At 41.8% G+C, this 12,843-nt stretch overlaps 1 protein-coding gene across 1 annotated transcript in view; it reads left to right on the forward strand.

Annotated features, from left to right (window-relative positions):
• The window catches only part of LOC121304163 (POU domain, class 2, transcription factor 2-like), a 41,673-nt gene that overhangs the window by 20,382 nt on the left and 8,448 nt on the right, over window positions 1-12,843 (forward strand). The window contains exons 2-3 of the mRNA XM_041235132.1: window positions 12,517-12,551; window positions 12,783-12,839. Coding sequence (XP_041091066.1) covers window positions 12,517-12,551; window positions 12,783-12,839 — 92 coding nt within the window. The remainder of the gene's footprint in view (window positions 1-12,516; window positions 12,552-12,782; window positions 12,840-12,843) is intronic.

A 12,843-nucleotide genomic window follows, 5' to 3' on the forward strand; every position in this document is an offset into this window, starting at 1 on the left:
TTACCGATTAATCAACAAATCAATCAACCTGAAAATGGATCCATTATTTTTATATTTATCTAAATATTAACTCCCTCCCACTCCACCCCCCCATATTGTGTTAATATAGTCACCATGTTGGGTAGCTGCTGTAGTTCTGTACAGGGTTTTATATCAATGTTATACAGTGCGGTCCTGCCAGCATTGCCCTGTGTACAGCTCAGCACAGCGAGGCTCTGCCCAGCACACAGCAGGCAATGCCAGCGCACAGTAAGACACTTTAAAAGCCAGTAGTGATGCAGCAGCCAGGCATGTAAAGTTGTACTGTATGCTGTGGTTGGAGTGCTGAGGTGTTAAACTCAGAGAGCAGGGTCTGTGAGAGGAGACAGCAGTCTCTGTAACCACTGCAACCCTGCACCCTAACCAGATCATTTATTATAATAGAGCTTCTATTGAATTAGCTACATATTATTTTATTATTTTACACAAATGCAGTTTTATTATTATTGTTATTATTATTATTATTATTATTATTATTATTATTATTATTATTATTATTATAATAATATAACGTCAGAATCACAAAAAAAAAAGTCTAGTGCAGTCTAGTGAACCCGCTAGCGCCACCTAGCCCCCCAGATTGGAGTCCAGGCTCCAGAGGATGGTGGAAGGCTGTTGATTAGCTCATTAGTTGTAAGCTGTGTTGCAGCGCGCGTTTCTGCAGATTGCAGGGGAAGTGAGATCTCAGGTTCATAGCTGGCTAGTGGTGTGTGTAGCTGGGAGCGCTGAGCTGTAAAGATCAGTTAGTCAGGCGGGCAGCATGCTTACCAACACAAATTACTGCTTCTCTCTCACTCTGTCTCTCTCTCTCTCTCTCTCTCTCTCTCTTTCTCTCTGTCTCTGTCTTTCTATCTTTCTTTTTTCTTTATTTCCTTGTTTCTGTCTTTCTCACCTTTATATAGGCACCATGTTGGTTAGCCGCTGTAGTCCTATACAGTTTTTATAGTGTTATGTAGTGTGCAAGTGTGTGTGTGTGTGTGTGTGTGTGTGTGTGAGAGTGTGTGTGTGTTAGTGTGTGAGTGTGTGTTTCACACAAGGGGGGTATTTTTATCTTGAATTGTCAGTAAATGCGCAGTTTGTCTTCTCCCTCCCGACAGAGGGAAATCTTAAGAGGAAATGAAACCGGCAGCTCAGATATTTTAAAACTAGCAAACTTACAGTCCACTGCAAAAGAACAAGACACACGAATTCCAGATAGACCAGACTGTCTCTCCCATTGATATCAGAGCTCTGCTACCACCTGCTGGACACTCAAACATTCCATCACTGCCTCTAGATTCAAGCGTGCTGCTGTGAGCTGAATCTGCTGTGATTAAAGTACTGGAGGAGTTTCTCCCCCCCCCCACCCTGTGGTAAACTGGTTTACTGCTGGAGACTCAGCTATCAATGAGAACGGGCCTGGGTGTGAAATCAACTGGCAGAAAATAAAAGCCGCAGTTTATTTTCTGTTTTAATTTTCACTAACGTCTGATCTTATCAAAATAAGTGTATGTATAAATAAATTGTCATTTCTTCAGAATATATGTTAGACAGTGTTATTGAGGTGATATAACCCTCTGAAATGTCTTTATAATGTACAGCACTAGACCCTGATATTAATGAGATCCAGCCCTCTGAAATATCTTTATAATGTACAGCACTAGACCCTGATATTGATGAGATACAGCCCTCTGAAATGTCTTTATAATATACAGCACTAGACCCTGATATTGATGAGACACAGCCCTCTGAAATGTCTTTATAATATACAGCACTAGACCCTGATATTGATGAGATCCAGCCCTCTGAAATGTCTTTATAATATACAGCACTAGACCCTGATATTGATGAGATCCAGCCCTCTGAAATGTCTTTATAATATACAGCACTAGACCCTGATATTGATGAGATCCAGCCCTCTGAAATGTCTTTATAATATACAGCACTAGACCCTGATATTGATGAGATCCAGCCCTCTGAAATGTCTTTATAATATACAGCACTAGACCCTGATATTGATGAGATCCAGCCCTCTGAAATGTCTTTATAATATACAGCACTAGACCCTGATATTGATGAGATCCAGCCCTCTGAAATGTCTTTATAATATACAGCACTAGACCCTGATATTGATGAGATCCAGCCCTCTGAAATGTCTTTATAATATACAGCACTAGACCCTGATATTGATGAGATCCAGCCCTCTGAAATGTCTTTATAATATACAGCACTAGACCCTGATATTGATGAGATACAGCCCTCTGAAATGTCTTTATAATATACAGCACTAGACCCTGATATTGATGAGACACAGCCCTCTGAAATGTCTTTATAATATACAGCACTAGACCCTGATATTGATGAGATCCAGCCCTCTGAAATGTCTTTATAATATACAGCACTAGACCCTGATATTGATGAGACACAGCCCTCTGAAATGTCTTTATAATATACAGCACTAGACCCTGATATTGATGAGACACAGCCCTCTGAAATGTCTTTATAATATACAGCACTAGACCCTGATATTGATGAGATACAGCCCTCTGAAATGTCTTTATAATATACAGCACTAGACCCTGATATTGATGAGATACAGCCATCTGAAATGTCTTTATAATATACAGCACTAGACCCTGATATTGATGAGACACAGCCCTCTGAAATTTCTTTATAATATATAGCACTAGACCCTGATATTGATGAGATCCAGCCCTCTGAAATGTCTTTATAATGTACAGCACTAGACCCTAATATTGATGAGATATAGCCCTCTGAAATGTCTTTATAATATACAGCACTAGACCCTGATATTGATGATATACAGCCCTCTGAAATGTCTTTATAATATACAGCACTAGGCCCTGATATTGATGAGATACAGCCCTCTGAAATGTCTTTATAATATATAGCAGACACTGATATTCATGTCCTATAAGAAACTAACACCATGGGATTTTGGTTATTTTAAAAGTTTGAGAAGACTGTAGTCTTAGGTATTAGCAAGACCAAATGCAGCAAATTTAATTTAAATTACATTTTGTTGGAATGTGATGATGCTAATTTCAGGTTCATTCTCTTATAAAGGGTCACTAGGGTAAACACTCACATTAATTCTACAGCTGCCCCATTATAATGTGCAATTACCATAGCTTGACAAGAGCTTTTTAAAATATGCTTTACAATGCTTCCCTATGCTTTACCAGACCTCTCTGTGCTTTACAATGCTTCCCTATGCTTTACCAGACCTCTCTGTGCTTTACAATGCTTCCCTATGCTTTACCAGACCTCTCTGTGCTTTACAATGCTTCCCTATGCTTTACCAGACCTCTCTGTGCTTTACAATGCTTCCCTATGCTTTACCAGACCTCTCTGTGCTTTACAATGCTTCCCTATGCTTTACCAGACCTCTCTGTGCTTTACAATGCTTCCCTATGCTTTATCAGACCTCTCTGTGCTTTACAATGCTTCCCTATGCTTTATCAGACCTCTCTGTGCTTTACAATGCTTCTCTATGCTTTACCAGACCTCTCTGTGCTTTACAATGCTTCTCTATGCTTTACCAGACCTCTCTGTGCTTTGCCATGCTTTCACTTTACTTTAGTATGCTTTTCTGTGCTTTTTATGGTAGGAAACTTTTTTTAAGGATTAGTTTAAATTCAGATCACATGTTTTTTCACATAATACATCTCTTTCTGTCTCTTAGCTTTTCAGCTTTGTGATGCAGAGTTAGTCTGTGGCACAAAAAGATAACCAAATGAGAGACTGGATTTGCATTTTAAAATACTCAGCAAAATAAAAACCCCAAAAAACTGCTTATTTCCTTTTCAATAAAACCAAAACATGACTTGCTGATAATTATATCTGACACCTGCAAACCCCCCCCTTCTCTCTCTCTCTCTCGCTCTCTCTCTCTAGTTGTTTTCCTCTCTTGTTTTTCCGCTGGGGGCTGCCCTGGCAGTTTTTAATGGTTCAAACAGGAAGTGAGGTTAAACAGGAAGGCCGTTGAGCAGGCGACAGCGGGCGGATGGGGGGGGGGTCAGTGATGTCATCATGAGTCACCCGGCCACAAAAGAGTGTAACACCAAAACAGGTCTCCCATGCAACGGATACAGAGGTCAAGCACTGACACACTGAGGCACGGAGACTGAACTGCTCCCTCCCTCCCCGTCCCCCGAGAGAAAGGGTGCTCCCTCCACCCCAGGGCAGGATTGAGGCACAGAGACTGAACTGCTCAAGTCAGTGGTGTAGCGCGTGACAGACAGACAGACTGACACACAAGCAGCGCTTAAGGATCCACTTTTTGAATGACGACCTTAAAAAAGGGTGTTTATGTGTTGGTCTGTCTGTCTCTCTGTCTGTCTGTCTATATGTGTGTTTGTTTATCTGTCTGTCTGTCTGTCTGTCACACTCCACTGCCTTGATTTTGCACCTCTCTTCACCAGGCTCTGATCGCTCACTCCCGGCATCCTGGTAGAATTTTCATACAGCTATTTTTAACCCGTTGGTTACCGTGCACTTGTTCCTGCCATTATGAGGCTGTATTTGTAGTTTTTAGTTGTACAGTGAGGAGTGGTGGAACAGAGAAACAGCATGTGTGGCTGGCTTGCCTTGCTGGAGCCTACTGGCTATAAATAGCGCATTAGGGATGGATCTGACTGGCGCTGAACAGATCAGGGTTCAGAACCGGGGGCGGTATCCAAGAATAGCTCCTCGACTAAAACTGAAAACTCTCTCTGAGTGAGATTCAGCAACGGTGAAAAAGAGGGGAAATACGCAGCGTGTATTATTGACAGTATCAGGAGCTGCTTCTGCTGTCGTTAAACCAGAGTTCAGCAGGAGTTTAAACCTGGGCTGGACATACTGTAAGGCTCCTATTGCACAGCACTTTCACCCATTCCAGGTTTTACTGTGAGCTGATCAGCTACGGTGTGTAGGTAGCAAGCTCAGGTGTGTCTCATTAAACTTGTAATGAAACCAGGAATGGAGCAAACCGCTCTGCAGTGGGAGTCTTATTGCTATCCCTGTTTGTAAACACACAGTCACACTTGTGCACTAGACCAGCCTTTCCCCTTCCTCTGGAGGCCTGGGTTCCAGTCTGAGGGGATAGGTGGTGCTAGCGGGTTAATGTTAATGCACTAGACCAGCCTTTCGCCTTCCTCTGGAGGCAAAGTGTGTTAATGTTAACATTTTCATGTGTCCAGATTAAAGTATTTAAGTGAAAGGACAGTAGTTTAAAGCACTTTAAAAAATGTTGATAAAAAAAAAGCCCAGAGCTAGCAACTGTATGACTGTGAGTGACTCATTGAAAATATGCAAATCAGCCAGCAGGAAAATTCATCTAGTTTTCATTATCGGCCTTTAGTGAGCGTGAGCGTGAGTGTGAGTGTGTGAGAGTGGGGTGCTCTCACGCCTTCAACACAGCACGAGAACAAACAAGACCTTGGCGAGAGAACTCTGCTGCTGTGTACAGCTTGGAATTATAACTTCATTTTAATGTATTCCTTTTTTTATTTTTTATTAATGATGCTCACCCCTGGTGGATTCACATGAGAGAGAGAGAGAAAGTTCCCAAAGTCACAGTTTCGCTTTATTTGAATTGTTGATGTGCTCAGAGGGCTCTGCTGTTGGGGTTTGTGCCTCGTATCCACGGGGTTCTCTTTAGAAGGGGAAGAAAGGACCGATGTCCACAGATTTATTGACAGGTAACAAAATATTACACAGATTTGATGTGGTTGTATTTTTTTTATTACAATGAAATGAAAATACTGCGGTATGAAGTTGCCAATCTGCTTGTTGCATGCTTTTCTATATATATCACCTTCCTCCAAGTCTGGAGGGCTAAATGGTGCAGTGGGTTCATGTAAATGCACTAGATCAGCTTTTCACCTGGACAAGAAGCTTCAGTCTTGTAGCTCTTTTCAATTTTGTTTTGTAACACTGTGATTTTCTCTTTATCAATCAGTTCTATGCAAAGAACTGTTTTCTTCCTGTGATTTCTTTGCATCCTTTGGCATCCAGACTCACTTGGTTATAGATGTTGTGCTGTTTGCTGTTTTTAAATTCATATTTGTACAGCTGTAGTCAAAGGTTTACATACCCCAATGGAAATTTATAATTTCTAGAAATTTCTCAAAAACAAATAATTACAGGAAAAATCTTCTGTAGCGAAAGTTTTGCTTTTGTGGATGAGGAAAAAAAGTTACAAGAAAAGAAAAGCTTCCTTTATTTATTTCAGCATTTTTTTCAAAAGTATTCATACCCTGACAAGGAAAATGAAATTAACAGCTAGTTGAGGCACCTTTAGCAATAATAACCTCTTCTCAGCGATTAGGATATTTGTCAATCATTTTTTGGCGTGATTCTTTAGTGATTTACGACCATTCTTCAACGCAACATTGTTCCAGTTCATTCAGATTCCGAGGACTCCTCTTGTGCACAGCCTCCTTCAACTCATACCAAAGACTCTCAGTCAGAACCATTCCAGAACCTCGATTTTATTGTTCTTTAATCATTCTGAAGTAGATTTTGGTGTGTGCTTTGGATCTTGTCGTATTGGAACGTCCAGTTGTGCTTTAAACCAAGTTTTGTAGAGAAGGGTTTCAGATGATTGGCCAATATCTTTTGGTATGCTATGGAATCCATTTTACCATGTATTGGAACTAAATTCCCTGTGCCATTAGGGGAAACACAGCCCTATAGAAGGATATTACCACCTCCATGCTTGACAGTAGGTATGATGTTCTTTTCTTTGTACTCCTCACTAGACTTTCTCCAAACATAACGACTATCAGCTTGACCAAATAGCTCAATTTTTGTTTCATCACTCCACAAAACCTTTGACCAGAATTCATATCCATCATTCAAATGAGAGGGCTGGCAGTTCTCTAGAATACTGACAGGGTTCTAAGTTCCAGAAGTGGGACTGGTGAGAGGGCTGGCAGTTCTCTAGAACATTGAGACAGTTCTAAGTTCCAGAAGTGGGATTGCCACTCAGTCGTAGTGAGAGAGTTTGCATGCTTCTTCGTTGCTTTTTCTACGGGGGAGATCTCCTGGCATTTAAACTGTGGCACGATTCAATGGTTCAGTTAGTACATGCATTTCTGTATGCATTGGGCTGGGAGTCATTCTCAAAGTAATGGCATTGTTTTAATTCTGATGGGTTCTGTTTGTATTGTGAGGGTCTTGGTTGGCCTTTGTAAATGGTTTTGCTTTTTGTGCAAAAAAAGAACTATGGTACTTAAACTGAAATGCAGTAAAATTATAAATAATATGCATAAATAACAGATAGCTTAAATAGCATGATTTATCTATGTATTCCCACACGCATCGTGTGTACTGTGTATATATATATATATATATATATATATCAAGGTTTTAGCTTCTTCAGAGAGCACGGTAGAAACAGGCAGGTAGACTGATGCTGTTCTATATAGACAGCTGTGTCCAAACGTTTTGCATGACCTATAATTTTAGGATTGAGACATCATTTCAAATGTATATATTTTATTTTTTTCATTTAACATCATGTAATCAAGGTAACTACTAAATGATATTGCAAACATCTACTAGAACCCATACTAGTATTACAGTAATATTTAATATTATACCCTAACCCCCCCGTAATCAGCATTTCAAATACAAAATAAATCTGTAAATTAACCATATCAATTAAAAAACTTTTTTGAATAACTTTTTAAATAATCCCCTGGTATAAATGTGTTACAAGAATTTCCATGTCTCTTCAGCAGTGGTAAGGTCACACTGGTACAGCTATAAAGTCACAGACACACACACACGCACACACCGCTATCATCTTGTATGGCCTCGCTTTAAACTTTGCATGCTTTTTGCAGTGGCGAGGCTCAAAAGGTTGCAGCGCGCTCCTGAACTGGGTGTGGCAGCCTGGCCGTTATGAGGTTAATCTGTTTTGATTTAGGAGCCGCTACACGCACCCATACGCACCCCCCCCCCACACACATACACACACACACACACATGCACACGCACACACATACACACACACGCCTGCAGGAAACAGCCATTCCACCTCTGTAGAGATCATTTGATGCCATGAACATTTCTATCAGAGTATTAAAACAGTTAACATCTTGAAACTAGATAGCTCTCAGTCAACGCTGACAAGAACTTTATATAGACACCATGTTGGGTAGCTACTGTAGTTCTGTACAGGGTTTTATATCAGTGTTATACAGTGTGGTCCTGCCAGCATTGCCCTGTGTACAGCTCAGCACAGTGAGGCTCTGCCCAGCACACAGCAGGCAATGCCAGCGCACTAGATGAGCACTTTATATAGACACCATGCTGGGTAGCTGCTGTAGTTCTGTACAGGGTTTTATATTAGTGTTATACAGTGCGGTCCTGCCAGCATTGCCCTGTGTACAGCACAGCTCAGTAACAGTGCTTTGTGTTTCATTCTGTGCTCTTTCAGAAGTAAGAATGTCGAAGCCAGAGGATATTGAGAAGTTGGGATCCGATGCCTCACAGCGAGAGAGCATGGGTAGGAATAATCATGGCTTATTCACTGGGCTCTGTCAAGACTCTTCGAAAAGATCTCCACAGTAAAAGCATGACAGGGTGTAATAATAAAGCACAGAGAGGTCTGGTAAAGCTTAGGGAAGCATTGTAAAGCACAGAGAGGTCTGGTAAAGCACAGGGAAGCATTGTAAAGCACAGAGAGGTCTTGTGAAGCATAGGGAAGCATTGTAAAGCACAGAGAGGTCTGGTAAAGCACAGGGAAGCATTGTAAAGCACAGAGAGGTCTGGTAAAGCACAGGGAAGCATTGTAAAGCACAGAGAGGTCTGGTAAAGCATAGGGAAGCATTGTAAAGCACAGAGAGGTCTGGTAAAGCACAGGGAAGCATTGTAAAGCACAGAGAGGTCTGGTAAAGCATAGGGAAGCATTGTAAAGCACAGAGAGGTCTGGTAAAGCACAGGGAAGCATTGTAAAGTACAGAGAGGTCTGGTAAAGCACAGGGAAGCATTGTAAAGCACAGAGAGGTCTTGTGAAGCATAGGGAAGCATTGTAAAGTACAGAGAGGTCTTGTAAAGCATGTTTAAATAAGACAACAATGGTAAACTATGTTGAATGCTCAGTATTGCCACGGGAAATCATGGGGGAAAACTGCAACATTGCTGTGGGAAGCTTATAATAGTTGTCTCTGATATCACTAACACGTCCAGCTGACCCCCTATATAACTACCACTGAGGTCAAATGAAAACGTAGCGGCATATATATATATATATATATAATATATATATATCTATATATATATATATATATATATATAATTAATATAATTAAAAATTTTGCGTCATAAAGTTTAGACGACCTAATACAATTGTGTTATTCAATGTTAACACAATAAGTTACGGTACCATCGCTTTATAGTTTTCCATAAATTTTTGTTGAAATAATTTAAAACAACACGCTGTAGAAAATGTAAAAAATGCGACATTTTGATGTACATGAAAAAGGCCATCACTGGGTATACTTTTGGTAGACTTTTGCGATATCATGGGTCCGGTAGACTTTTGCGATCTCATTTTGTAGTTTCTTTGATTTATAATGTTATAATAATAATAAAAATATCAAGATTATTATTCTTAGAGTATTATGTATTCTTATTGTGATTAGGGCATTATAATGTGTCAATCTATATTTAAATTTGGAACCGGTATCGATACACACATCTATATAAAATTAAACTCTATATACACACACCACACATATATATATATATAAGACACCAGACACGGTCTCATAAAGAGATCAAAAACTACTAAAAGTCGTCGTGAGAAAACTTTCGTCGCAGACTATTCTAGCGACGTCACAAAAGCTGAGTGTGCAAAGCCAGAGAGACTTAGTGTTTGTGCTCTCTGAATCACAAACACGCTTTCTTTTTTTTTTTTTTTTTTTTTCTCTTTAAACCTCATTATTTCCGACGGCATTAAACCAAGTTAAGCTTGTCTTTGGCACAGAAGTGCTGCTCATTACTTTCCATGCAGATTGTTATTCCAGGCTCACTCCTCCTCCTCCTCCCTCCCTCACGCACAGCCCAGCACTCGGCGCCGACACAGCGCATCAACATAGCTAACACACCGCAATGTAATACAGTATTAATAATATCGTAATCTTCATTATTATTATTATTATTATTATTATTATTATTATTAGTAGTAGTAGTAGTAGTAGTAGTAGTAGCAGGAATGAGTATATTGTATTATAGATACAGACCAGCTGTTGCTGAGAACGTACCTGGGTGTTATATTAATTACTCATTTAGCAGATGCGACTCACAAAGCCTAGGGGGATGAACTATGAATCATCAGCAACTGCTGCTGCTGCAGAGTCTTTTCACATAGGACCTCGGATTCTGCATCTCCTTTATTATACTGCAGTGTAACTGAATAGGGTATACTATAATAATCAACATAGGGTATTGTCATATAATACACTATATCAGGGGCTTAATTTGTAAACAAAAAGGTAGCTGATCTTATACACCAAACGTCCAGACCTTAATTTTTTTTTGACGTTTGGGCTGCAGCAAAAATGACATTTTATTCCACCAGGAGTTACCGTGAAGCAGCAGTCATTACCACTCCTCTATTACACGGCTGTGGATGGCTTGCAGTGTAAAACTGTTTCTGAGCTCAGGGGCTGCTCTTAGTCCCAGTTGCATGCTGTTCCCCAGGGGTGTCAAACTCGGCTCCTGGAGTGTCTTCTGGCTTTCGTTCCACCCCGAGCTCTCAATTTCTTAATGGTTCTAATTATTTGATTCATTTGAAATACTTCTCTCCCAGGCCTCAGCATGTTTTATATGTGTACCTTGAATCAAGTGCATTTTTTTTTTAAATCATCAAACTGTAAAAGACCTTGAAAAAATAGTAAACATGTCAAAACTTCCAACTTTTAAAAAGTCAAAACCCCTCTCGACTTCTCCTCCAGAATCTCAGCTTCCAAGCTGGTTGTGATTTGACCGTGAAATATTGTGAGAAAAACAACACTATGTTAAAAAAAAAAGCAGGATGTGAGAGAAACAGATAAACAAAGTCAATCTGAAGAAGAAGAAGAAGACAACGACAATGACGACAATGATGACATTATTAGCTCTGCCTCATTTCCACTGCCTGTCCCTGATAGAGCTGTATAAGTCTGGATGAGGTGCAGCTGGCTGTGTTTCCACTGCCTGTCCCTGGTAGAGCTGTGCTGAGTCTGGATGAGGTGCAGCTGGCTGTGTTTCCACTGCCTGTCCCTGGTGGAGCTGTGCTGAGTCTGGATGAGGTGCAGCTGGCTGTGTTTCCACTGCCTGTCCCTGGTGGAGCTGTGCTGAGTCTGGATGAGGTGCAGCTGGCTGTGTTTCCACTGCCTGTCCCTGGTGGAGCTCTGCTGAGTGTGGGTGAGGTGCAGCTGGCTGTGTTTCCACTGCCTGTCCCTGGTGGAGCTGTGCTGAGTCTGGATGAGGTGCAGCTGGCTGTGTTTCAACTGCCTGTCCCTGGTAGAGCTGTGCTGAGTCTGGGTGAGGTGCAGCTGGCTGTGTTTCCACTGCCTGTCCCTGGTGGAGCTCTGCTGAGTGTGGGTGAGGTGCAGCTGGCTGTGTTTCCACTGCCTGTCCCTGGTGGAGCTGTGCTGAGTCTGGATGAGGTGCAGCTGGCTGTGTTTCAACTGCCTGTCCCTGGTAGAGCTGTGCTGAGTCTGGATGAGGTGCAGCTGGCTGTGTTTCAACTGCCTGTCCCTGGTGGAGCTGTGCTGAGTCTGGATGAGGTGCAGCTGGCTGTGTTTCAACTGCCTGTCCCTGGTAGAGCTGTGCTGAGTCTGGATGAGGTGCAGCTGGCTGTGTTTCCACTGCCTGTCCCTGGTAGAGCTGTGCTGAGTGTAGATGAGGTGCAGCTGGAGGGCATTTCCACCAGCACTCAGCTGTATCTCAGACAGCTCAGCAAAACTGTGCAAAAAAAGATGAGCTGCTTCCAACAATAGCGGCTGCTTTTCACAGCTTTTCTCTTATTGCGGGAGATGAGACTGGAATGCAGACACCTCGCCCAGACCGGCCAGCTCCGCTTTACCCGGGGAGATGAGACTGGAATGCAGACACCTCGCCCAGACCGGCCAGCTCTGCTTTACCCGGGGAGAAGAGACTGGAACGCAGACACCTCATCCAGACCGGCCAGCTCCGCTCTACCCGGGGAGATGAGACTGGAAAGCAGACACCTCGCCCAGACCGGCCAGCTCCTCTCTACCCGAGGAGATGAGACTGGAACACAGACATCTCTCCCAAACCGGCCAGCTCAGCTCTACCCGGGGAGAGGCGGTGGAGACGAGGCATTAGAGACAATAGCTGTTCTATTTAAGTAGTGGAAGTGGGTTGTTAACAAAGACCAGAAGGTGTGAAACTTTAAAATGAACTTTTTAATAATCTCTCTCTCTCTATCTCTCTCTCTCTCTCTCTCTCTCTCTCTCTCTCTCTCTCTCTTAGACACAGAGAGGAATGATCCAGACCCTAATCATCAGGTGCGTTATCATTAGAAACTCCCGGGGCAGTCTATATAAGGCTCCAGATTAAAGCACAATGAAAGCACGGGCAAGCAATGTAAAGAACAGAGTATGGTAAAGCATGTTAAAAAACAAGGCAAACCGGGGTATGGTAAACTTTTATAATGGGATTCACTATAGTTTCAGGTTAGCACAGGGGTTGTAGTCTGGGTGTGTTTAACTTCTTTCTTTCTGTCTTTCTTTTCTCAGGTGCAGTCTATGAAAGCCAGCCCTTTCTCACTGTCCCCCACACTCTCCAGCACTAAGGTAA

The sequence above is a fragment of the Polyodon spathula genome, chromosome 37 (genome assembly GCF_017654505.1).
Source record: "Polyodon spathula isolate WHYD16114869_AA chromosome 37, ASM1765450v1, whole genome shotgun sequence".
Lineage (NCBI taxonomy): Eukaryota > Metazoa > Chordata > Actinopteri > Acipenseriformes > Polyodontidae > Polyodon > Polyodon spathula.